Source organism: Cupressus sempervirens, chromosome 7, assembly GCF_028749045.1.
Source record: "Cupressus sempervirens isolate cs-2001-9-10 chromosome 7, ASM2874904v1, whole genome shotgun sequence".
NCBI lineage: Eukaryota > Viridiplantae > Streptophyta > Pinopsida > Cupressales > Cupressaceae > Cupressus > Cupressus sempervirens.
In genome coordinates this window covers 466,389,259-466,416,626 of record NC_143124.1, presented here as the reverse complement: position 1 = coordinate 466,416,626, position 27,368 = coordinate 466,389,259, and the positions used below count along the sequence as shown (strand labels likewise).

Below are 27,368 nucleotides of genomic sequence, written 5' to 3'. Positions count from 1 at the left end.
ACAAGTTGGACAACATTCGCTTCCCCCATGTCCCTTATGACCTCCTTAATAGCCTCACTTAAGTATTTTGCATTTTTGACATGTGAGACTATAGACTTAAAAAACATGGTGGATCCTGAAAGTGAAAATAAAACAAAATAATTATCATTGAATAATCAATAAAACAAAATTTTAGTTATTCAATAATACATTGAATTTTAGACTTTGAGAAGTAGAGGATGATGAATTACATCCACTAGAAACAAAAAAAATTAGGAGTCTTATTCCTCCGATTTGTCCATCCGTCCATCATAATGGTACAACCCCTTAGGCTCCAAATCTTTTTATGGTCCTCCAACTCAAGTTTCATCCGCTCAACCATTTCTAGTAAGAGGGGGCCACTCAACTCATCTTCAGTGGGGGCTTTAAACCCCGCACAACAGATGGAATCCGTACCAATCATCCTACGCCAATAAGGAGTTCTGTTACATTTATAAAATATATTTAAATTAGCATATTTCAACATTAAGCTAAAATTATAAAATTTTATTTTCAAAATTGAATTAAAAAATTAAAAGTAAAATTAAAAGCTTAAAACTTAAAACAATCAATTATAAATGAAGTTGAAGTACCTAGCTGCTATAAATGGAATATTGCAAAAATACCAAAACTTGCAAATTGCTCTTCTTCCAGCTTCATGGATCTCCCTATGACAGCCCAAGCTCTCAAGTGAGGGTTGTGCTCTAGGAGTGGAACGTGGTACAAAAAAATTGTTCAACCTAGTTTTTTCTGACTCTAGGATGAATGGTAATGACAATACTACTATCATGGGGCAGCGCCACTAGCAGTGCAAGGAATAGATGTAGAAGCAATACCACTAACATAACAAAAACGTTGAGCCTCAGCAATTGCAACTTTATAAGGCTTAGCATCATGACCACATATGCCAGCGATATGGTATTTCAATCTATTTATCCCCCCACTATTAATGACCTTGCAAAATAAGCATTTTGTTTGAGTTCTACCTCTATCCGAAAAGTCTATGGTGTACTTCCAACACTATCTTTTTTCTTGCCTTTAGAGAGCTTGGGTTTTTTAGCTGGAGGAGCCATTATGAGTAAGGAAAAATGTCAAGGGTACTGCAATAAAACATTTTAGACTAAAAATTACCATTTAAGCATTGTATTTTTTGAAGATCTAAAGTAAAACAAAATCCATAAACATACAAAAAGAATTCATCCAAAAAACCCATAAGCATAGAGAAAAAAAACATCTAAATCCAAAAAATCAATTATTACCTCTTTGAATTGAGTCAACAAGTGTTGAGAAGAGCTCCTATAAACTCGTTGATGATCTAAATGCAATTATGTAGCTGCTCCAATGTCACAAATGCAAGGTTTTCTCCTCGTCCTTTCAGCGGGTTGCAAAACTATGGCACTCTATTTCCCTTTCTTCCTCTCTTTCTTTCTTTCTTTTTCTCACATTTTTGATGCTGTAATTTTGATGTAGTGTTAGCAGATGGGCGTTGTGTGTGGTGCAACAGTTTCAATGTTTTTGACATTTTGTAGTTGTAGTGTTTTGGTATTCTGTTGTTATTGTATTTCATATATATGCACGTTGACCATTAAAGCAATGAAATTTTTGTTTGTCATTGATGAATTCTCATGTAAATTTTCAATTTACTTCTAATATTGTAGTCTGATTCTATATTATATATGATGAATGTCCTCTATATGAGTTGTAGTATGATTCTATATATAATATTATATATGATGAATGCCCTCTATACGAGTTATCGAAATTCCAAAATTTCTAGTATTTTTCTTATTTTTATTTGACATACCATTTCCTGGAAAAAGCTTTCCATATCCAAGCACCCGAAAAAACATCTTGTTCTTGTCTGTTCGTGTCCTGGAAATACCCTTGGCTAGGGTTACATGTATGGAGCATCTCTGCAATTTGAATTTCACTGTGTGATATACCAAACTTTTTGCATTATCCTCTGTCTGCTTTGAAATAATATTGGAAATTCGTACTAAACTTACCAGTAACTTGATAATCTGCGTCAATGTCAGACGTGGCAACACAAGAGTAAGAGGGCTTTTAGTTGATTGTTTTAACAAGAAAAATGTTATAAATGCAGGAAATGGAACGTTCTGCAGATGTTCTTGCAGCTGGCTTGCTGGAAGTTGCAGATCCTGAACTTTCAAGCAAATTCTTCCTCCGTCAGGTAAAACTGACCTAAGTAGATATGTCAGAAGATTCCCTCGTTATCTCATTTCAGGATTTTTTTTGTCCTTTAATGCACTGTCTGTGACCTCCCTGAGTCCCCTGCATGCTTGTCATCATACAATTAATGTGTGTATTTTTCAATGTTCAGCGGTGGATGGCTGATGTGACAGATTCTGAAGATTCTGTTATCAAGTCTCGACCAAATTGGCTAGCTTATAGAGAGAAGTTTGCTAGGAGCAAAAAGGAAAAGATGACAAGAAAGAGGCAGCAAGGAGAGCTTTATAGAACATATGGCACTCGTGTAATTCCTGTGTGAGTACTTGCATTTCTTCTGTCATTTTTAAAATAATGGTGGCATATAGCCAATTTTATTGTCATTTGGAAGGTGCTGCAATAATACACTTCATTTGGTAGTGATGCAATACGCTTTTATAATTGAGCTACATGGCCTTTGATGTGGTTACAACCCTAGCCTTCATTAGATCTCTGGTTGAAGTTTGGGTTCACAATACTGCAGACCTAAATGTTTTTTCCCGAGTTCTGTATGGCTGGGTATAGCTGTGAAATATATAATTATGTAAACTGCTGAAAATAGATAACAATATTCATAATAACTCTGCATTTCCTTGAGTTCCTATGGACGGGATGGGTTCCTTAAGATGGCAAGTTTTCCAAAATTTAGAGGATTGTGGTGTGTCGGGTATGCACACCCATTCACATATAAAGAAATATAGCTAACAGAATTTGATGATTGAGACACAATGTAGCTGTAGTTAGTGTACAGGGCCTATTATTTTATTTTAATAAAATGATTTATTCCTACTATGTGTTTTCTTTTCAGAGATGTGTGGTCATGAGAGTGAGGTAGTCGACAGTTGTGTTAGTTTGGCAACTATTGAGCCCTCATTATATTTTGTATTGTCTAGTAAAGTAATAGGATCAAGTATAACCCTTGGCTGTGTTAATTTTTTGAGAATCAGAATAGCATAAATAAATAACAGAAAAAATCAAAACACATCAACTCCTGACATACAAAAGATTTACCCTGGGAAAACCCTCCTACTTGAGAGAAAATCTCAGCCACACCAAAGATAGATCCTTTTATTGAGAGCTTAAATAAATAGATAGATCTCTAACTTCTGATTATTGATTCCAAACAATCAATCGATCAGACTTATATGAAGTTTCCACACTTCAGCTGTCCAGATACAAAATATAAGAGATCTTTGAGTTTCTCACAGATACAAATTAAAAATGAGAATGGCACAACCTTGAAATCTAATACTCACAGATCATATATGAACTAATGCTGTAGCATATCTCACACTTCTCCCATGTAAACCTTTTATTGGACACGGAAAATATCAGAGCTCTAAAATGCTAAGGTATCTGCCAAACCAAGAAAATGAACAATACATTATACATTCTCAATTCATGCTCTGAACAGTGATACACACTAATAGCCAAAACAGTCTTCCACGACAATACTCCTTTTGGACAATCAGACTTCCGTAAGATGCATATTATATTCCATAAACTTGTTCCAAAGAACTTTATAGTAATGAAAGAGACTCCCGTGGAATGCCATGAAACTGCTGTTACGCCCATGATGAAAACTCTTCAATGACACAACAATAACGTGCTTCCTTGAACTGTTGGCAACCAACTGCATCCATTTGTTGATCTTTAATCATGAACCACCTCAGATGCCAGTCACCACACTCACAGTGCCGTGCCATACTAACTCAGCAGACAAGGGAACGCAACACATAAGTATTCAAATAATAACAGAACAGATCAACTCAATAGAGGAGCAGCTCAAATATGATACATAATAGCTACAGCTCCAACACAATACAGGAGAAGCTCAAACATGATGCGGAAGAGGTCCAGAACAATGTTGAGCCTCTTCCCCATAAGAACTGATGAAAGAATATGATATCCTCTTTGCAGTTTTGCAACAAAACAGAGAATGCAATATCCTCTTTGCAGCTTCACAACAAAACAGAGAAGCAAGAACATCACAACTATATTTTTGAGAAACTCAAAGCAGATCATGACAGGTAAGAATGATTTCTCTCATAGCTACTAAAAACATTAACAGGCTGATCATCTTTGGTCTATATTTTGTAATAACTTCATTTGCAAATAAAGATATATTTTTTTTCTCATCTGGTATTCATTGTTTCTTGTCGTTATCCCAACCATAAACTTTATTAGATATGACCTTAAACATTGGTGCTATTAACTCAGAAAAAATCATCTCATTTTGGATATTCATGCCCTTAAATCCTGAGAAAGGTGAGAAATGACTACAAGGCAGTTGAAATTGGCGTTGTAGATAAAGAAAACAAAACTTTTCCACTACAAAACAGTATACAAAGGGAGAGCATGAGAAGATAGCCAAACACAACACTACTTGAAACATGGGTTGATCTTTTTGACCTAGTAAACAAAATCAAGACAACCCTGTCTAAACAAGAAATTTGACAGATGGAATTATACGGAAATTCACAAGAGTAGCTTTGGAGGCATCATAAGGTTGTCAACTAATGTAAAACAAGTCAAGCCAACTGGGAATAAAATAATTTTGAAGGAAATAAGTATGCAGAATATTGAAGCAAAGGGAAGAGTAGAGGATTCTTATGTGGTCAAGAGTGGGAGAGAGGCGTCAGAATGTCTGAATGAAAAACCTTTACCCAGAAATTTCCAAGCTCTATGTTTGTGTCAAAACAAATTGATGGAAGGCCCTAATGTAGAAAATCAAACATTGACGAAGTTTACGGGGAATGGATTCGAGGATCTTGTGAGACACTTTAAGACTTGTGAAACAATTTGGACAAAAAATGGGCAAGATTATAAGATGATTTGGGTCTGGTCTTTTTCAGCCACCCCGCTAGTTACAACATTTGACTAGTATATAGGAATTGTCTTAACTTTTCAAAAATGCATATTCCCTCTGAAGAACAGTTTCAGTCGCTTTGTGATGATAATGAAATAGAATCAGAAATTTACAAGACAAGGGTTGGTAAGTGGAACAGCACACAATTATACTAAAGGAAGTGGGGAGAATCAGTATAACAACATATTTTGCCAATTTGTACATTTTAAGTCATAGTTTTAATAACATTAGTCACTAATTTCAAAAATCATGCACATAAGACCACAATAATACGATATTTTACGTGGAAACCGTAATACAACATTTTATGTGTACATCCAAATGGGAGCAAACCATGACAAACCGATAATCTTTTTTCACAATGTTTGAAGGCACTATCATATTGTCCATCTAATTCATAAGGCTGAGCCAGGTTCAGATCCCAACAATTACATGACCATTAGGGTGGGCATACTTCCTCTAAACCGTACGCTTCAATCTTACACAATATTCTTTTTGAAGAGATAGATTAGAGACATATTTAGGCTATAGGGCTATTATTGAGGAAGTGCACCATTGGTCCTCTAAGTTTTATTGCTTCTTTGTGGGCTTTTGCAATGCGTTTTACTTAGTCCCTAGGACAACCCTCTTTTAGAGATAATGGCTTTGGTATTTTAGAAGCTCTCTTGATGAGCATCATGAGACTCAATGGGATGGTGGTTGGTCGCATCAAAACCCCTAAATGGACGTCGAACACCATTCGTAGCACCATTAGGAAGGGTTTCCCCTTGTCGCCCACTTTGTTTAGGCTTGAACTTGATGAGTTACAAGAATTTCTTTAACCGTATTACATTTCCAGTGATGGATGCTCCTTACACCAAGTTTTGGTTTCTATATTGCTTTTTGCAGATGATGTCTTAATGGCTTCCTCTCTGGAAGTCTTACAGATACTCCTTGTATTGTTATGTTGAGCCTAATTAGAGCTGGAGGTTATTTCTCCACACTTCCTTCGATGCAGTTTCCCCCTAGAGATTTTCTATGGGGATTAAGGGGCAGTTTCCCCATGATGGGGTCAAGGAGCAGTTCCCCTTGTGGGATACTAGGGGAGAGCCAAAAATAGCTTATTACTATAAAAGGTGTTGCGAGTTATTTTTTTTATTTGACAACATATTCTAGCCCTAATTTTGTAACCAACACTAGGCTTGTACAAAATGGCTTAGGGTTGAGGATTTTTTAGGATGATGATTTAGTAGCTTCTTGCAGTGGTATTGAGTTGCAAGGGCTGCATATTGTAATTAGGTTGAATCACTGATTAATAATATTGGACTTTTGGTGGATGAAGCCCAAGAACTGGGTGAACCATGTTAAATCTTTGTGTTTTCTATTCGTTTATGTGTGCTTTATTCCTTTATGATATTGCTTACATTTGCATGTAACTATTATTTTTCGTCTAACTAATGCTAACAAGTGGTATCAGAGCCAAGTCATTTCAGTTATCTTCTGTAGGAAAGTCTCACGGTTGAGTGGGAGTAATAGTAGTTGAGAGTAAGTTGACGGTTGAGAAGTTTAATGGGCAAAACTTCCAGTTATGAAAATTGCAAATGGACTATCGCTATCAGAAGGATTTATGGTGGCCATTTGGAGGAAAATTCAAGAAATAGTGTAATATGTCAAATGAGGATTGAGAGATCTTCAAGGGAAAGACACTTGGAAGTATTCGTTTATGCTTGACACAATTGGTGGCTTTTAATATTACAAAAGTGACGACGATTGAAGAGTTGATGAAAACCCTAAGTGAAGTTGTATGAAAAGCTTTCCACTTCAAACTGTAAATATTTTGCAAATTCTGTATCCTTTTATTCAGACTTCTATTTCAGTCCTTGATTGCTAAGAATGGTCTTCTAATAATTTGAATATTGAGTAAGTTCACACCTATATTTCTGATCAGAACTTATGTACTTCTCTAATCTTGATGCAAGAAGGAATAATCTATTTTGATATGATATTGACTGAGAATATCTCTGATCTATAAATTGCTGGATATTGATGCTTGGAGGAGCAGACTGAATTGTTTGTGTGTCCTTCAAAACTACACCATTATCCCTAAGTATCTAGACTAGGAGACATGACCCTTAAGGAGCATGTCTCTTCCCTAAGTCAGCTTGTATGACTCCTCCTAAAGCCGGCGATGTGCAAACTAATCCAATATTAGTCAGTGACTAACACATTGTGTTAGTTTCACTTGTTTAATATCATAATTAATCCTGGAAAGTCGCCACCTAGAAGAGAGGTAGGAATACATACGTATGGCCATACGTAGATACTTAGGACTTAAAAGAGCAAGTGTGGTCTGCACTTTCAGACCTAGAGATTATCAGGTTATGAAACTTGACACTTCCTCTTAACTTGATAATCACACAGAGAGATATCATGTCTAGCAACATCTATATAGATGAATAAGCAAGAATTAATACTCTATATCTGTCTGAATCTTCTTAGTATGTGAAATCATAGAACACATAATACAATGTCATATCACTAAATCTGTGATATGACAAATCACTGCTACTAGTTATAAGTTACAGGATAAATCAAAAGGGTCATCCACTTTCTTCAATTATCCAAGTTGTGACTCATAGAACTTGGTATTGCTATATCACAATATGATCCTGAGTTTAAGATCTACCATAATACAGGATAAACTCGGAGAATACTAAAATTCTTCCTTTATCCAAATTGTGACTTATAGACATAACAATGTCTACATCACAATATGATCTTACACTCATCTAGATCTTACAGTAGAACTCTACTATTTAGCACATTATCTAGAGATCCTCACCTCTTATAATGTCTTCCATACAAGTGTTCATTATCTCAGAGATCATCACCTCTTAAATAATGAATACAATGGTGGAGTCCATAATAGTCAATAGCCTGACAAAATTATTTTATTAAAATTTAAAGATTACAAATGGATTACAACTCAACCATACCAAGTCTCCTCCTGAAGTTTTCTATCTTCACTCTAGATAGAGGTTTGGTGAGTATATCTGCTATCTGATTTGTAGCGCAAATGTATTCCAATTTTATAGAATTCTTATCTACCATATCTCTTACATAATGGTAAAAAAATTCAATATGTTTGGATCTGTCATGAAAAACTGGATTCACTGAAAGCTTGATGGAACTCTGATTATCACAATGCATAATCGTAGGATTCATCGCTTGCCCAAGTAATCCCACAAGTACCTTTGTTAGCCAAACTGCTTCTCGAGAGGCCATTGCTGCTGCAATGTATTCGGTTTTTGTGGAGCTCTGAGCTACTGAAGACTGCTTTCTACATATCCAAGATATCATCCCTTATCCTAAACTGAAGCAGCATCCTGAAGTACTTTTCCTGTCTTTAACACTTCCACCCCAATCTGAATTAGTGAATCCATGTAAGTCTAAGACAACTTTCTTGTATTTGAGTCCAAAATTAAGAGTGCCTTGTAAGTATCCCATAATGTGTTTAACTACAACTAGGTGAATCTCCTTTGGTTCACACATAAACTGATTTAAGGCATTAACTACATAGCAAATATCTGGTCTCGTATTTACTAAGTACATAAGGGACCCAATCATCTATCTGTAGAGAGTATAATCTATGGAAGGTGATTCTGCTGCTGCTTCCTTAAGTTTATGTAGATTAGTCTCCATTGGAGAAGACATAGGTTTGCAATTCCACATTCCAAATGTCTTTAAAATGTTTGATGTATACTTCCCTCGATTAAGTATGATATTGTCAGAATTTTGCCGTACTTCCATTCCTAGGAAGTAATGGAGGAGTCCCAAATCTTTCATTTCGAATTCTTTAGTTAGATCTTTCTTGCACTGATCTATGAGATGATCATCACTTGTTATTAGTAAATCATCAACATATAGTATCAGAATTACCATATCATTTTTATCTCTTTTATAATATAAATTGGGATCGGCTTCATTCTTGGAGAATCCTAAGCCGGTGAGATACTTATCAATTCATACTAGGCCTTGGGAGCCTGTTTAAACCTATAGAGAGCTTTCTTGAGCCTGCAAACAAAAGCGTTACGATTATGAGTTTCAAATCCTTCAGGTTGCTCCAAATATACTTCTTTTGAAATTTTCCATTTAGGAATGCTATTTTTACAGCCATCTGATGTACCTTCCACCCCTTTGATGTGGCAATTGCTAAGATTGCTCTTGTGGAGGTATATCTGACAACACGAGCAAAGGTTTCTTCATAATCAATCCCTTCTTTTTGAGAAAATCCTTTGGCTACAAATTTGGCTCTATACTTCTCAATACTACTATCAACAGCATGCTTTATTTTAAATATCCACTTGGAAGAAACAACAGATTTTCCTTTAGGTCTTGGAACAATTTCCCAAACACCATTTTTCATAATAGATTGGTATTCTTCTGTGATAGCTTCTTTCCAAGCTGTATGTTTAATGGCATCAGAAGGATTGGTTAGTTCTGTTTTGGATAAATCACTCATGTTTGTTGTATAACTAAGGAATCGTTTAGGTCTTTTGCTTTCTTTGACTGTTCCAGAAGGTGCAACAAAATTTTGAGCTGCTTCAACTATTTTAATGGCCCAAAGTGGTCTTTTTTTTGAATTCTCTTCAAGGTTCATATTTTGAATTTCATTTTCGATTTCTTCTAAGTTCTCCCTTTAAGGTTCATCAGAACTTATGGCTCTTTTGAATGCAAGATCTTCTTCAAAGATTACAACCCTACTAAGTTCAATACTTTTCTGTCCAAGTATGAAAATCCTATATGCCTTAGATGTTTCACTATATCCTAGAAAAATCCCTTTCCTCCCAAAGTGTTCTAACTTGGTTCTCTTTTCTTTTGGAACATGGATATATACAAGGCATCCAAAAATTCTAAGATGACTTATATTGGGTTTAACCTTAGTAAATACTTCTTCAGGAGTTTTATCTCCAAGTTAGGAGTGAGGACTTCTGTTTTGAATATATTCAACAGTACAAGAGGCTTCTGCCTGAAGATAATATTCCAAATTTTGATAAAAAATCATGGCTCTAGCAGTTTCTATAATTGTCCTATTCTTTCTTTCTGCTACCTCGTTTTGTTCTGGATTATAAGGAATAGTGTACTCCCTCTTAATCCGTGATTCTTTACAAAACCTTTTAAATAGGTTTGAGGTATATTCTCCTTCGTTATCAGTTCTAAGGGTTTTAATTTTATGCCCTGAAAAGTTTGCAGTTAATGTTTTGAATTCTTTAAATCTCTTTAGGGTTTCTTCTGATTCTTTGCATTTTAAAAAGTAAATCCATGTTTTCCTAGAGAAGTCATCTATGAACAAGATATAATACCAGAATCCTCCAAGAGAAGGAACAAACATAGGTTCACATAAATCTGAATGAATTAATTTTAGTACATTACTTGTTTTTCTAGTACTATCATGAAAAGGACTTCTGGTGTTCTTACCCAGAGCACACCCTTTGCAAATACTTGAGTGGTCTTTATTAAGTTTAGGTAATCCATTAACCATCTTCTCTATAGTTGATAGAGTTTTGAAATTTGGATGTCCAAATCTTCTGTGCCATATTTCATTTATATCTGTGGCTTCATGAACTAAGGCTTGAATAGGTCGACTAGATTTTGTATTCAATTAATACAAATATCCTTTTCTCTGACCAATTAACTTCGCTTTCTTGATGGAGGAGTTCTTTGCCCATGTTAATACTTTGCCATCCACAGATGCAATATTATGCCCATCATCTTCAAGTGTGATAATTGAGATTAGGTTTCTTTTAATTCCTGGTACATAGAGTACACCTTTAAGAAGAAGAGTATTTCCTGATTTTAGTTTCAAATTACAATTTCCAATTCCTTCAACGGAATGTGCTGAATTATCACCAATGGTAACTTCACCGTTAACCTTCTCTGATAAAGAGTCTAGTGTTTCTTTGTATCCCATTATATGTCTAGAAGACCCACCATCAATAGCCCATTCTTTATTTGAAATTTCATTTGATAGTGAGGAATACAAAACACGGTTCTCAGGATCACAAGTATCTTCTTCCCTAATAACATTTGTACAGTTTTCTTGTTGTTTGGAATTTTCAGGACAATTAGATCTGTAGTGTCCAAATTTTTCACATTTGAAACACTTTATTTAGATAGATCTTTCTTGGGATTTCCATTCTTTTGATTTTCCTTTTTCTTCTTGAAATTCTTCTTCTTGCCCCTATAGGAGTTTGTATTAAGAACATGAAGTTCTTCATCTTTTGTTTTTGGTTTCCCTCCTTTCTTTAGTTTTCTGGATTCCTCTTGAAGACAATCGTTCTTGAGTCTGTTAAAGTCCAAAAGATTATCTCTAGCACTGATTCCTTGTGCAAATGTCTCCCATGAATCTGGCAATCCATCTATAGCCATAAGTGTTAATTCTGTGTCACTAATAGTGGTTCCTATACTTGATAGTTCATCTCTAATGCCGACAACTCTTAGGAAGTAAGAATTTATCGATTCTCCTCTCTTTATCTGAATGTGATAAAGTTGCCTTTTCAGTATGAGAACCCTAGTTGCATTGTTTACTTCATATGCATTTCGTAATGCATTCATCATATCAAAGGCAGTTTGATGTTTTGTAAGCATAGGTACGATATCATTTTTTACTCCATCTAAAATGTTTTGAATAGCTTTTCTATTTCCTCTGCTCCAGATAGAATTGTGAGGTTCAACTGGAGGTTGTTTGGATGCTCCATCAACAAGTTGTTTTACATCGTTCTCTTCAAGAATTATCATGACTCTGACTTTCCAGGCATCAAAGTGTTCTTTCCCATCAAACTTGTCCTCGGGTCTAATTGTGTATGCCATTGAAGATCAAAGATAGTTGCTAGATATATATGGAGTTTGATAATTGAATTTAGCAGAGCCTAGGTTCGACTACTAGAGCTCTAATACCATGTAAATATTCTGCAAATTCTATATCTTTTTAATCAAACTTCTATTTCAGTCCTTGATTGCTGAGAATGGTCTTCTAATAATCTGAATATTGAGGAAGTTGACACCTATATTTCTGATCAGAACTTATGTACTTCTCTAATACCGATGCAAGAAGGAATTATCTACTTTGATATGATATTGACTGAGAATATCTCTGATCTTTCAATTGCTGGATATTGATGCTTGCAGGAGTAGACTGAATTGTTTGTGTGTCCTACTATCCCTCAAAGTATCTAGACTAGGAGACATGACCCTTAAGGAGCATGTCTCTTCCCTAAGTCGTCTTGTATGACTCCTCCTAAAGCTGGTGATATGCAAACTAATCCAATATTAGTTAGTGACTAACACATTGTGTTAGTTTCACTTGTTTAATATCATAATTAATTCTGGAAAGTTGCCGGCTAGAAGAGAGCTGTAGGAATACATACATAAGGCCATACATAGATTCTTAGGACTTAGAAGAGCAAGTGTGGTTTGCACTTTCAAACCTAGAGATTATCAGGTTATTAAACTTAACACAAACATGGTATTTATCATGAAACATTTATTTAATATGAAGACGGTAGACGGTGGGTCTGTTGCTGGTCATTTAAATAAGTTTAATATGGTTATAGTCAATTATCTTTCGTAAATGTTATTTGTGATGAAGAAATTAGAGTTCTCTTGATTTTGTGTTCTTTGGCTGAAAATTGTAATAACTTTGGAATGACTTTTAGTAACTCTGTTTCTGGTTCAAATATCCTAAAATTTAATGATGTTGTTTGTGTTATTTTGAGTGAGGAATTCGTAGAAAAAGCTCAGGTGGATCTTCATCAAGAAGTGTCTTGAATGCACAAAGTAGAGGAAGATCAAATGAGAGAGGAAACAATTATAAAAATCATAAATAAAATTAAAGGGTATGATAAGTGTCTTGAATGTGCAATGTCATGTCCCCATTTTGGAGGCAATTTGATTTAATTAATTTAATTAATTAGGTTGTACAAAATAATGAATATTTTATGAGGATGACTAATTAATTATTTTAATTAAATAAATAAGTTGTATTAAGTTAATTATTTATAAAGTTATCAAATAAATAAATATTAAAAGGTAACTTTATATTTAATTAATTTAATAAAGTGACTTGAATTATAAAATATTTTATAAAGTCACTTTATAAAAAAAATCAAGAGTTTCCCTTTTGAGTACATACATGGACTTTGTAAAAGGAAAAAAAGAAGTAATATTAAAACTCATGTATTATCCCACATTGGCAAGACGGAAGCGTGGAGCAAGTGAGGAAGGGATTAAAAGAAGGAGGATAGCTCTCATTTATTCATGCTTGGAAATATCAAAGAAAATTGGAGAATTTCCTGGAGATTATGTCTCAATAGTTTGAAGGACGAAATCCCTTCAAGCTGGAAATCTTGAAGCCATTGAAAGATATGGTCTTGAGATTCAACATAGTAGCAGTCCAAAAAAGCGGAACCAAAAAAGCAAGCTAAAAAAGTGGGTACGAAAAAGCAGTCCGTAAAAAGCGGAACCAAAAAAGTAGGCTGAAAAAGAGGGTACGAAAAAGCAGTCCGAAAAAAGTGAAACCGAAAAAGCAGGTTGAAAAAAGCGGGTACGAAAAAGCAGTCCGAAAAAGCAGAACCAAAAAAAGCAAGCCGAAAAAGCAGTTAGAAAAAACCAAAGCAGAAAGGGCAGCATAGAAGGAAATTATTACAGCCATCTACAACCAGGTTCTTTTGTTAGTATTGTTTTTTAAGGTGTTATAAGCTTTCAGTTGTAAGTGTGCATTATACCAGCATTATCATTTTGTAATCTATGTGAATGCCAAAGTCTTGGCCATATTTCATGAGCATTGTAATTTTCATTGCAATTAAGAAGATAATAGTTGCTGGTGTCATTTAAGCACTTTAATATCATTATTTATCAGCTAGTTAGTTTGCATACCAACTGTTTGTAAAAATGCCAGTTGGCTGCAGGTGTTCATTTCTCATGCTTAGATCATATATATGCATTGAATATTGTCAAAATTAGTAGCACACTCATGTTAGGTCATTGTGTAGTCCATTGTAGTCTTCTAGCACAAGATTCTCATTGATGCAAATTGAAAAAGTCATTTGAAGCTAGTTGAAATACTATATCAGTCATACGTCCCTTGCATGTGAATTGTTTGATGAAACTCCTTGAGCTTTCATTAGCATTTTTGAGGGCAGATTAGAGGAGGGTTATTATATTGGTATCAGAGCTATAAGTCCTGCCATCCTGTGGAGGTCATATAGGGAATTTGAAATAGCCAGATAGAGAGAAAAATGTTTGACAAAATGAATGCCGGTCCAGATCAGGGAAAGGAAAGATTCTTACAATTATTAGACACCTTAGCACAGGGACAGCGATCAACAGAGCAAAGAGCACAGGAACAGAGTCAGAGATTTGAGCTTATGATGCAGATGATGGCTTGTCAAATGGGGTTGAATGCTAATGTGGGTGGAGGAAATAATCAAAATGGTAATAACCAGAGTGGTAATAATCAAGATGGGACACATAATGGAGGCGAACAAGTTGGGAACAATTTCGGTCATGCACCCCAGCAAGCTAGGACAGTGAGTTCAAGGCCCATGATTCCCACATTTCCTCCTAGAGCCGCAGAGCAGCCCGTACCAGAGCCCCAGATCACTGATATACAGGACCAGTTGAGGAGAGGTTGGGAAGCCGAAGGTCTCAATTTTATTGCTGCAATTACCTTTAGGGAGTATATAGATGTGCGGATGAAGCATATGCCGCGTGGACATGACAGGAACCAGAGCTATGAGCTACGGAAGAAAGTAGGGAAACTTCAGTTACCATATTATGATGGCTCGAGGAAGTCTACAGCAAGAGCTTGGGTTCAAAGGCTTGACACATACTTTCAAATGAACCCTATACCTGAGGAAGAAGCTATTAAGTATGCAGCAATTCACCTAGATGGGTTAGCACACGAGTGGTGGCATCATGGTATGGTCACTATGGGTCATGCACACATTACCTTATATGTGGAGTTTAAGGAGGGACTGATTCAATGTTTTGATAGGCCTAAGGATCGTACCTTCCCTATGACAGGTAGAAACTTGTATGAGGAGTTTAACAGACATGCTGATTCGATACAGGGAGACATTAGCACATCTTCAGGTAATGGTTTATCTGCATCATCTTCACAGGGAGCAAGGGTTACAGATGTTGTGCAGGTTGAGCCAGTTGCATCAGAAGGTGATATCACAGGCACACCGGATTGTGTGATTGACACAGATAGTGATTCAGTACAGTTGGCCTAGATGAAGTTACAGCAATTGAGGATATTGTCATGTTTGAGGATAGTGCAGTTGATCAGAAAGTGAGCATTCAGGACTTTGCAGAAAGTGAGTATCAGGCACAGTTGGATGCTTCTTCACATGAGATAGAGGCTAGTAGCTCTTTACTTGGTTTGGCAAGCCAGCTGAAGACAAGGGACAAGAATATTGTCATGGCTTTATCCCATCATGATAGGATACATGGATTGATTAAGAATCACATTTGGATGATTCAACTGCAAGAGAGACAGAAAGGAGTCACAACAGGTTCTTCTTGTGACGACTTACAACAGATCAAGGAAGGCATGGAGGCAATGAAGTTGGCTCTCCAGGATTCTGAGAGACATGTGGATGAGCATTGTCTTGAGGTGAGTTCAGTTCGAGAGTTAGGGCATATAGCAGGGACTTAGTTTCCTTTTACAGTCGGGTCACATGTTGATGATGATATGAGTACGTCTAGCATTCACACTCCAGATTTAGAGACTGTAGACAGGTTCGTGAAGTCAGTTGGTATTGTTCACATTACTCAGGTGAGAAGTTTACTTGAATTGCCAGTTGGTTTCCGTTCATGGATTAGATGTTGGGATCCTTATCTTAGTACTTGGGATCATTTGGACCGGAGATATTTATCATTCTTTGGTAGTAGTATCTGTTGCACCATCATTGACTTGATTAGTAGTTTGCCAGGTGTAGTTCTATTCCATGCCAGCAGCTTGTTTGATGCTGGAATTAGTTTTTACACACCTTTGTTGGGCATTTTTCATGTATCCAATCGACCATTCTTGTTGGAATGGGTTGATGATCTCTCAGATATGACAAAGTTTACAGAAGAGTCCCAGGATCTGATTATTATAGATGACACCCAGGGGGATGTTGTGGACAGTTTTGAGGACTTAGTCTCCTCAACAGTTTCCTTTGATAAGAGGTTTATGTTGATGCTTCAGTCACTCCGTTTGATGATACAAGTTCAGCAGTTGGACTGCAGAATTTGGATGGCAGTATTACAGATGATAGCTATTATGAGGTTACTCCTTTGGACAGTGTACTAGGGGTAGAGTATAGGAGTTTGACCAGCCAGCACAATCATGTGTCTAGTCAGCTGAGAGTTAGTGAGTGAGACATTGCTATCGTTTGCGAGCATTTCGATGCTACTCGTCAGTTGTTAGCAGTTTATGGATGGGGTTCTCCTACTAGTAATGAGCAGGGAGGCAGTTATCTTTCCTTGACGGAGATCCACTCTTTATGGGAGGCTATTTGGATTCTGAGACAGAATTATATGCAGTTGGTAGCCGACAGAGATTATCTTATGGAGTGGGGGAGTACAACATACAAAGCATTATTGGCCAAGGAAGATGAGGTGCGTGAGCTTACTCAGCAGCTCGAGGTGACTTCTAAGATTCTTGAGAGTACACAGTTGGCTTTCGAGGAGTCACAGTTTCATTTGGCTAAGGTGACCATGGAGTTAGAGCAACTGCAGTCTTTACCAGATTCTGTACAGTCACAAGTTGTGGTGTCTGGTGATCCGAGGATGTGCATGGTCGAGATTGTCAGAGACAGTGGAGATGGGGATGCATCCATCCTTGATACTAACATTGGCATATCGGGTTCATTCTCACTAGAGTCAGGTTCAGTTGAGTTGGGTGTTGTAGCAGATTGTTGTGGTATGCCTGACATGGTGGTGGCCTCTAGTACTGATGGCACGGAGACTAGAGATGTTGTATCAAAGATCATTTGTGATGTTGGTGAGTCGGCAGTTGGCATGGTTCCTGCTAGTGATACTACTCCCTTGGCGATATCTTCGGAGTTAGTAGTCAGTTCCAGCTTGGTTAGTGATCGATTGCAGTTAGTTTCATCTGGGTTGCAGTCTGAGCCACTGACTAAGATTGGCGCATTCTATCGGCATTACACTGTGAGGTATGCTCATCAATTTACCTTCGATGACCATGTTGATGAGATGATGATACAGAGATATACTTTGATTCCTAGTGCTTGTCATTAGTTATGGGATGGTTTGACGCCACAGGACGAGAGTTGTGATGGGCATGACATGGCGATAGGTTTTGCGGTTGACAGCTTGATAATACATGACTTAGAGCAGGAGTTTGGGAGTGATGCTTCAGCGGTTGTTTTTATTGATTCTACGTCTTTGGCTATGACATCTCCTGACTTAACTAGTGATCAGTCACAGTGGGTTGTATCACTTGTTCATGGTGAGCTGTTGACTGAGGTTGGTTCTTTTTATCAGCATTATACTACAAGGTATGTACATCAGTTAGCATTTGATCCTTGTGTTGAGGAATTGATGGCAGGCAAATTTGGTTTGGGTTCCATTTCTTGTTGTTTATCTTGTGATGTCTTTTCACCATCAGCGGTGCATGGGAGTTATGGTTATGAGACAGTGGCCGGTGATCTGTAGAGTTGTGTTGACTGCAGGAGTTATGCAGTGTGTGGATTCTCCATACTTGGTGCAGTTTCATTCGGGAGCGTTCACCATTGTTGCAGAGTTGGATTATACATTCTGTATAGGCCAGTGGGATGCGTTGATGGTATTTACTATGTTGGCAGCTTGATTTGCCCACTTTACTTGGGTTCTGATGTTCTAAGAGGTTGTGTCTCGTGGGTTTCTGTCTGTGGCAGTTGTGATTTTGGAGTTTGGTTGAGTTGTAATTATTAGTTTGATTATGGATTCCTCTTCGTTATATTGCAGAGGATATTGCAGGAGCCTATGTTAGTTAACAGTGGTATAGTTCATGACTACATTATGGATCCAGGCGGATTGATTGGTTTATTGTTCAGCCATTGCTTGGGGACAAGCAATTTTAGGAAAGGCGGACTATCATGTCCCCATTTTGGAGGCAATTTGATTTAATTAATTTAATTAATTAGGTTGTCCAAAATAATGAATATTTTTTGAGGATGACTAATTAATTATTTTAATTAAATAAATAAGTGGTATTAAATTAATTATTTATAAAGTTATCAAATAAATAAATATTAAAAGGTAACTTTATATTTAATTAATTTAATAAAGTGACTTGAATTATAAAATATTTTATAAAGTCACTTTATAAAAAAAATCAAGAGTTCCCCTTTTGAGTACATACATGGACTTTGTAAAAGGAAAAAAAAAAGTAATATTAAAACTTATGTATTATCCCACATTGGCAAGACGGAAGCGTGGAGCAAGTGAGGAAGGGATTAAAAGGAGGATAGCTCTCATTTATTCATGCTTGGAAATATCAAAAAAAATTGGGGAATTTCTTGGAGATTATGTCTCAATAGTTTGAAGGACGAAATCCCTTCAAGCTGGAAATCTTGATGCCATTGAAAGATATGGTCTTGAGATTCAACATAGTAGCAGTCCGAAAAAGTGGAACTGAAAAAGCAGGCTAAAAAAGCGGGTACGAAAAAACAGTCCGAAAAAAGTGGAATCGAAAAAGCAGGCTGAAAAAGTGGGTACGAAAAAGCAGTCCGAAAAAAGCAGAACCGAAAAAGCAGGTTGAAAAAAGCGGGTACGAAAAAGTAGTCCGAAAATGCAGAACCGAAAAAAGCAAGCTGGAAAAGTAGTTCGAAAAAAACAAAGCAGAAGGGGCAGCATAGAAGGAAATTATTACAGCCATCTATAACCAGGTTCTTTTGTTAGTATTGTTTTTTAGGGTGTTATAAGCTTTCAGTTGTAAGTGTGCATTATACCAGCATTATCATTTTGTAATCCATGTGAATGCCAAAGTCTTGGCCATATTTCATGAGCATTGTAATTTTCATTGCAATTAAGAAGATAATAGTTGCTGGTGTCATTTAAGCAATTTAATATCATTATTTATCAGCTAGTTAGTTTGCATACCAACTGTTTGTAAAAGTGCCAGTTGGCTGTAGGTGTTCATTTCTCATGCTTAGATCATATATATGCATTGAATATTGTCAAAATTAGTAGCACACTCATGTTAGGTCATTGTGTAGTCCATTGTAGTCTTCTAGCACAAGATTCTCATTGATGCAAATTGAAGAAAAAGTCATTTGAAGCTAGTTGAAATACTATATCAGTCATACGTCTCTTGCATGTGAATTGTTTGATGAAATTCCTTGAGCTTTCATTAGCATTTTTGAGGGCAGATTAGAGGAGGGTTATTACATGCAAAGTAGAAGAAGATCAAATGAGAGAGGAAACAATTATGGAAATCATAAAGAAAATTAAAGGGTACGATGTCTCGATCCAAAGAATTGAGAGATTGTTGGTATTGTGGAAACCAGGGCATAGAAATAAAGATTGTTGGTCTCAAAAGAACAATAAGGAGACAAACACAAAGGAAACAAGGAGGCAAATATGGTAAGTAATAAATTCGAAGAGGATGCTTTGCTTCTTTTATAGAAAATGTTGATGATTCATGGGCTTTAGATTCAAGGGCTTCATTACATATTGTACCCCATAGAAGTTATTCTCTTTATTATGTCCAAGGGGATTTTGGGCTTGTTTATTTGGGAGATAATGAACCTTGTCAGATTGTTGAAAATGGAAGAATTAAGATTAAGTTGCAGAATGAGAATCATTGGCTACTACAAGAGGTAAGACATGTTCTAAGGCTGAGTAAAAATTTAATTTTAGCAGGGCAATTGGGTGATGAGGGTTGCCTAGTTACTTTTAGTGATAAAAATTGGAAGATTTCAAAAGGTTCATTAGTAGTAGCAAAGGTGTGAAAGTAGGCACCTTAAATATTTGTACAAGTCATAATATTCCCTCTACTTTAATTGTTATAGAGAAAAGTTAATGTTCAGAAACAGTTGCTAGTATTGAGCAAAAAGAACATCAAAGTCGTTGTAGATTCCAAAACAACACTATAATACAATAGACTTAGCCATGAGTGAAAAAGGTACGGAATTAATTCATTCAAAGAAAGTTTTAATAGGTCTAAAATGTGTCAATATAGATTTTGGTGTAAGTTGTTTGTATGGAAAACCAAAGAGAGGGTTTTGTGAAGACTGGGAAAGAAAAATAAAATGAGAAATTAGAGATCGTGTATATAGATGTATGGGCATCATCTTAGGTATCTTCTCTTGGTGGCTCTTTGTATCATGGTTCATTAATTGATGATGCAACTAGGAAACTAGGGATTTATTTTCTTAGACAAAAAATTGATGTATTTGAAACTTTTAAAAAATGGAGAAGCTTCGTTGAGAATGAGACTGGTAAAAGACTAAAATGTATTAGATTTGATAATGGTGGTGAGCTAAGCCATTATTTGACAAGTCAAAAAAATCTAAAAAAAATCGACATTAAATTTGCCACGTGATTTAAAAAAGAAGAAGTATATGCTATTTATTATTATGAGTTTCATGCAAAGAACTTTTCAATTCCCCAGTCACTTGTGTACATGCTCTAACACCTCCTCCTAGTCCCAACCGATACCAAGCAAATGGTTTCTTTTGCTTGTTGAACTTCTTGTAAATAATTTTTTTATACATTTAGTACAATAAAGTTTAGAACCATATTTTGTCACATATTTCCATACTTACGATTTTGATATTTTTGACCTGCATGATGAAAAAGGAAATTGATATTTTTATTTTAGATCATTCAATTTTTATTTTAAATACATTTAACCTAAATATATGAATAGTTATTTTAAATTCTATAATGTAAATAAATAAATAATAAATTTTATTTTAATGAACTAAACACTAAAATTTATTAAACTTAAAAAAATAAAATAATAATTTTTTTCGACACATACTAATTAAAAAAAAATCTACTGAAGTATAATAGTTTAAAATCATTAAAAAAAGTATAATAGTAAACTCTATGATGAAAACTAAATTAATATTAAATTCTATTGTAATTGACTTCACAATAAATAATTTTATTAGACTTAAAAAGAAAGAAAGAAATATTTATTTTAAACACAAAATTAGATTTTGAATACAAAATAAAACTACCAAGCTATTATAATATAAAAATCATAAAATAAAAGTATAATAGTCACTTAAAATTTTTTTGTGAACCAATTAAAAACAAAAAAATTAATGTAATAAATAATAAAAAGTTAATTAACAACCATACAAAATAAGACATATTTAATCTTTATGTATTATTAAATAAAGAAGAACTAAATCTATAAAAAAAGTAATTTAGTAAAAATTTAAAAACAAAATATAGGATTGATATGTTTCAATATACGATAAATAATATAAAATTAATAACTATAATAAATGAATATAATAACACATAATAATAAAAGTTAGAAACTATTAACTAAACCTAAACCTAAATAATCTCAAAATGTAAAACTTCTAACTAAACCTAAAATTCAATAATCATGCCCAATCTAGTTAAAAATAAAAATGATGACAAAAGACGAATAAAAGTAGAGTTTGTTGTTGACACAGTGCAAGGTAGGAGAATCCCCAAAGGAGATGTCCAAACCCGTAGCAAATAACCACACAGTGGAAACACAACAACAAACAACAATAGTGCAAGATTTGATACCACATCACAACTTCTTTATTCATAAAACAATTGATTACATGCAAAATGCCCAGCTGAAAGGCCTTCATTTTAGAGGGCCAACTCATTTATATGTAATATAATAGTTAATTTATTTTAAGTTATATTTATATAAATACCGTCAGGATGTTTGAGAGTGGTTTTAGGCTCATTGGAGATATAAATAGGAGATTTTAAGATTTTGGGAGATTCTAAAATTTTTCAGACTCATCTGAATTTCAGAAATTAATATATCTCCATTAGTGTTATCTTCCACAACTTTCTTGACTATATAAGACAAGTTTTTCAAAAGATTCTAACTTTGTAATATTCCCACGTACTGGGGTCTGGTGTCAACCAACTAGATGGCCGTACAAGCGCCTAGAATGAGGACCATACGGTGTAAGGATAGTGGCCGTACAGGGCTGCTGTTATAGCTGTACGGTGTGGGGATAGTGGCCATACGGAAGCTACTCTTATGGTTGTATGGAGGAGGATGGCAGGGGACATGATTAGAAGGTTGTACAGAGATTACTGAGTATCGTATGGTAATCAAAGGTGAATGCATGGAGGCCAGAGATGACCGTACAGTGGTCAGGGCTGTTGTATGGTGAAGAGAGAGGGGAGGGTGTACGATGTAAGGTTGAGTTGGCCATACGATGGGTTGTACGTTGGACTAAGTGACGACAGGAGGAATGTATAGAGGTAGTGGGGGAAGATGAAGGTTGTATGGCCACGGAAGGAGTAGCACGGACAAGGACAAGAAGTGGTACGGATGAATATATGAGCCCTATGGTGAGAATGCTCCTATTCATTCACAAACACATAGATTTTATGGAATCCAGATACCAAATAATAAATACTAGAATACAGATAATTCCTTCAAAAAAAATACACATGCCAAAAAGATGGTGCTCTGATTTGGTAGATCCGAGCGAAGTGTTACAATGGACGGTATAGGGTGAGGGTTGATTCCCATCGAAATCGAGATGACCAAATAGGGAAGATCTTTCACTTCCGAAATGGCGAACAACAGAGAATCTTAATAGGAATTCACAGTAGAGAGAAAATAATCCAAATTGCATACTAACTACAATCTTCATGCCATGCTTAATTACCCTTTGGGAAAACTTCCGAGGGTGTACAAAGTTAGCCGACAGTGACACAAACTACGGAAACAAAATAAAAATGGGTCCAAGATACATTAAATCAATCAGCTCGTTACAATAGTTTAAAAAAATCAATTTATTTTATAACGGGAACATTACAGTCCTCTCGTCCCAAATTTTGCTTGACTTCAAGCAAATGCAATGCCGGGTGCTGGAGAATGTGCTCGCCCTCCCACTCGCATCGTCCAATGGAAAGTGTTTCCAATGCACCAGATATTTCTTCACTGTGTGGCTCCGCAGAGTCTTCTCACGTACTTCGATGATCTCGGCTAGTTTTAATATGAGCTTTCCTTCTTCATTGAGTGGTGGAAGATCTGTGGCTACTGTGACATTTTGCCCTACAGCCTTCAGGCGTGAAACATGGAAGACGTTATGAATATGGCTTCCCTTTGGAAGTTCTAGCTCATACATGACTTCACCAACGCGACGAACTACATGATAGGGGCCATAAAGTCGTGGCTTCAATTTTTCTTTTCCCTTTTCCTTCAATGAGGATTGTCAATGTGGCTGGAGCCGGAGATAGACCAAATCCCCTACTTTGAAACACCTCTCCATTCTGTGTCTATTGGCGTACATCTTCTGTTGATTTTGTGCCCATTGTAGGTTTTCCTTCAAGCATCTCAGTATGTCCTGTCCCTCTTGAAGCCATTCCCTCACCCTTGGTGCATGACTATCACCCAGAACTGTGTCGATGAAGGAAAGGGTTTTGTACCCGTACAGAGCTTTGAATGGTGCCATTCTGATGGACATGTGGTATGTGGTATTGTAGCAATATTCCCTTAGATGTAGCCATTTGACCCATGCTCGTTGTTGTGCCGAAACGAAGTTTCGAAGGTAACCTTTGAGCCATTTGTTCACAATCTCCATTTCTTCCTCTGTCTGCGGGTGGTAACTAGTACTTGGTGACAATTTTGTCCCTTCCATTCGAAACAGTTCTGTCCAGAAGATACTGATGAATTGCCCATCTCGATCACTGACAATGTTTCGGGGTAACCCATGTAGATGAAAGACTTCTCTAAAAAATAGCTCGGCAACTTGTGCGGCCTAAAGTTCTAAGGGGATGGTGAAGAAATGTGCATACTTTGTCAACCTATTAACCACCACGAAGATACAATCCTTTCCATTCACCTTGGGAAGCCCCGTTATGAAATCCATGGAGATATTTTCCCACTTATGTTTTGGAATTGGCAACGATTGTAGTAACCCGGCAGGTAGAGTATGTTTGGATTTGTTCTGCTAGCAGACTGCACACTCTCTTACATACTGCAACATGTTCCCTTTTAATCCTTTCCATGAAAACCTCTACCGTAGACTTATGTACGTTTTGAGGAAACCCGGGTGTCCTGCCAAGGGTGAGTCGTGTACCTCGTTCAGGGTTTTCTGCTTCAATTTAGATTTAGGCTCTAGGAATATCCGACTCTTATAGTAAATGATATCATCTACTACTTTGTGTCTATCATTCTTAGCGATGCCATCCATTAGCTCGCAGGCAAATGTGTTTTTGGTTTATTCTACCAATAATTGTGCTTTCTAATCGGCTGAAATCTGGGTTAGTAAGTAGATGACGGGCTTTCTAGACAAAGCATCTGCAACCACATTGTTCTTTCCTTTTACATATTCAATGTCAAAATCAAAGGCTTGAACTTTGCTTACCCATTTCTGTTGCCTCTCATTCAAATCCCGTTGCTCCAGAAAATATCTCAAACTATTGTGATTCGTGCGGATGACAAACTTGGCACCTACTAGATACTGTCGGAACTTGGTTAGTGCATGTACGATGGCCAACATCTCTTTGTCATAGATGGAATAGAGGCATTTTGTTTGCATAAGCTTCCTGCTCTCATAAGCTATGGGGTGTCTATCTTGCATCAGTACTGCGCCAATGCCTTCTCCGGACGTGTCGCACTCCAAAATGAATGGTCGAGTGAAGTCAGGTAATGCAAGTAGTAGTACAGGACAAGTGCCCATTGCCTCTTTCAGTTTATCAAAAGTGAGTTGTGCCTTTTTGTTCCACTAGGAAGACCCTTCTTTGTCCGATCCGTCAAAGGTACGCTGAGCTGAGAGAATCCTTCAACGAACCTCTGGTAATAATTGCATAGCCCAAAAAATGCTCGCAAATCTGTGAGTGATTTTGGGGGAGGCCAATCAAGGATAGCTTGAATCTTCTCTTGATGCACTTGAACTCCGCATTTACTAACAACATGCCCCAGGTACAATATTTCTGTCATGCCGAATTCACATTTGGATTGCTTGGTGAACAAAGATTGCTCCTCCAAGATCTTTAGGACTTCATTCAGATGTTTCAGGTGCTCCTCCCTTGTCCTGCTATAAATAAGATCATCAAAAAATACCAATAAGTACTTACGCAATTGTTTGTTGAAGTTGCGGTTCATGCATGATTGGAATGTAGCAGGTGCATTTGTTAATGCGAATGGCATAACCAAAAACTCATAATGTCTGTAGTGGCAACGGAAAGCTGTCTTTTCTATGTCTTCCTCATGCGGATCTGATGGTATCCGGAATGGAAATCTATTTTCGAAAAATAGACCGCGCCATGCAATTCATCCAGCAACTCATCTATCCTTAGAATGGGATATCTATTCTTTATTGCTTTTTTGTTCAACACCCAGTAGTCCACACATATGCTCATCGTCCCATCCTTTTTTTTGACCAATACCATAGATGATGCAAAAGGGCTAGAACTAGGACGGATACATCCTTTCTCTAGCTGTTCCTGAATTGTCTTTTCAATCTCATCTTTGAACTTCTTGGGATGGCGGTACAGTGTGGTTATGACTGGCTTGGCCCTTGCTTCCAACTCGATTCTATGTTCAAACCCTCGATGAGGCGGTATGCCAGGAGGAATGTCAATGAAAACTTTACCATGTTTACTCAAAATATCCTAGAGATCATCATCCTGTGGAGGTGTTTGTTGCCCCTTTATAGGTTCTGTCGAGACAAAACAATGTGCAGCCTACACAACATCATCATGCCGAAAAATTGCCTCCATCCGATGCGTAGTAACTTCCTTTGGACCCTCATTTGCCATTCCACGAAGAGCAACCTTCTTTCCATCAACAATGAAAGTGAAATCCATTTGTTTGAAACTCTAAGTGTATTCATCAAGTGTCTCCATCATTGTATGCCTAGAATAACCTCCATGTCATTGAGGTCCACTATGAAGAAATCCTCAGTTACTGTGTGATTCACCATTGTGATACTTAGTTGAGGAACAAGGTGTGTGCAGGGCAGAAGAGTCCCTCTGGCAACCTTGACCTGAAATCTTGCATGTGTCTCCGTAGGTAGACCTCTTCGCTTCACCAGAGATGAGTTTATGAAATTTAGAGTAGCTCCATTATCTAACATCACCATAACCCTTTGTCCCTGAATGGTACCCCGTACACGAAAAATTGTGCACCTCAGGCTACTAGCTAGGGCAATAGTTACTCTGTGCTGTACCAAAATTGCAATTCTTTATGTACGGTTCAGATTGACCATGTTGGTGTCATCGTGATGTGGGTGGTCTTCGACAAGCGTTTCCTCTTGTTCATCCTCATCATCGGACATGACCTCAATGTAGTGTATCTTTCCTTTTTCGAGGCATCTGTGACCAGGTTCCCACAGTCCCTTGCAGTTGAAACATAATTTCTTTCTTCGGAGTTCCTGTCTGATAGCTTTGTCCAATGACGGCTTCCTGGGTGGACGTTTGTTATCTTTGTCCCTTGGAAACGCCAGTGGTTTATGGTGTAAGTAACTTCGAGAGGATGACATCAAGGATGATGCCTTGCTTCATGCCTTCTTAATAGCCTTTGACAGGGTGACAAGATTGAACCCTTTTACCCAACCTTCTAGTGGTTCTGTCAGTTCATCCATGAAGAGCACTCTCTGTCTCGTTTCCGAAATGTTCGTGACCAAAACAGAGAGTTTCTGAAATTCCGCAATGTACTAGTCGACAATCGATCTAGTTTGTCTTAGTTGTGCCAATTCTTTGAAATTGAGTTCCGGATCTTTACCATCAAATCTCTCTATCAATCTCTCAGTGAATTCCGCATAAGTAGTTATTTGATCATGCCCCAGTGTGATGGTGTTGTGATGCCACCATTCATGCGCAACTCCCTCCAAGTGCAGCACTACAATATTTGATTGCTTCTTTTGGCGTAGGATTCAACTGGAAGTAGGTATCGGCCTTCATTACCCATGCTTGGGCAGATATGGATCTGGATCCGTCAAATGGAGATAGATTTACTCAACTTTCTTTTGAGATCATTGTTAAAGTATCCTTGGTTTCCACCTGCTGAATATCTCATTCTTAGATCCAC

The 27,368-nt window shown here is 36.7% G+C and overlaps 1 protein-coding gene across 1 annotated transcript in view; it reads left to right on the top strand.

Annotated features, from left to right (window-relative positions):
- The window catches only part of LOC149547559 (uncharacterized), a 213,696-nt gene that overhangs the window by 149,727 nt on the left and 36,601 nt on the right, over window positions 1-27,368 (top strand). Inside the window, exons 9-10 of the mRNA XM_089791709.1 lie at window positions 2,123-2,209; window positions 2,360-2,523. Of these exons, the coding sequence (XP_089647835.1) occupies window positions 2,123-2,209; window positions 2,360-2,523 (251 nt within the window). The remainder of the gene's footprint in view (window positions 1-2,122; window positions 2,210-2,359; window positions 2,524-27,368) is intronic.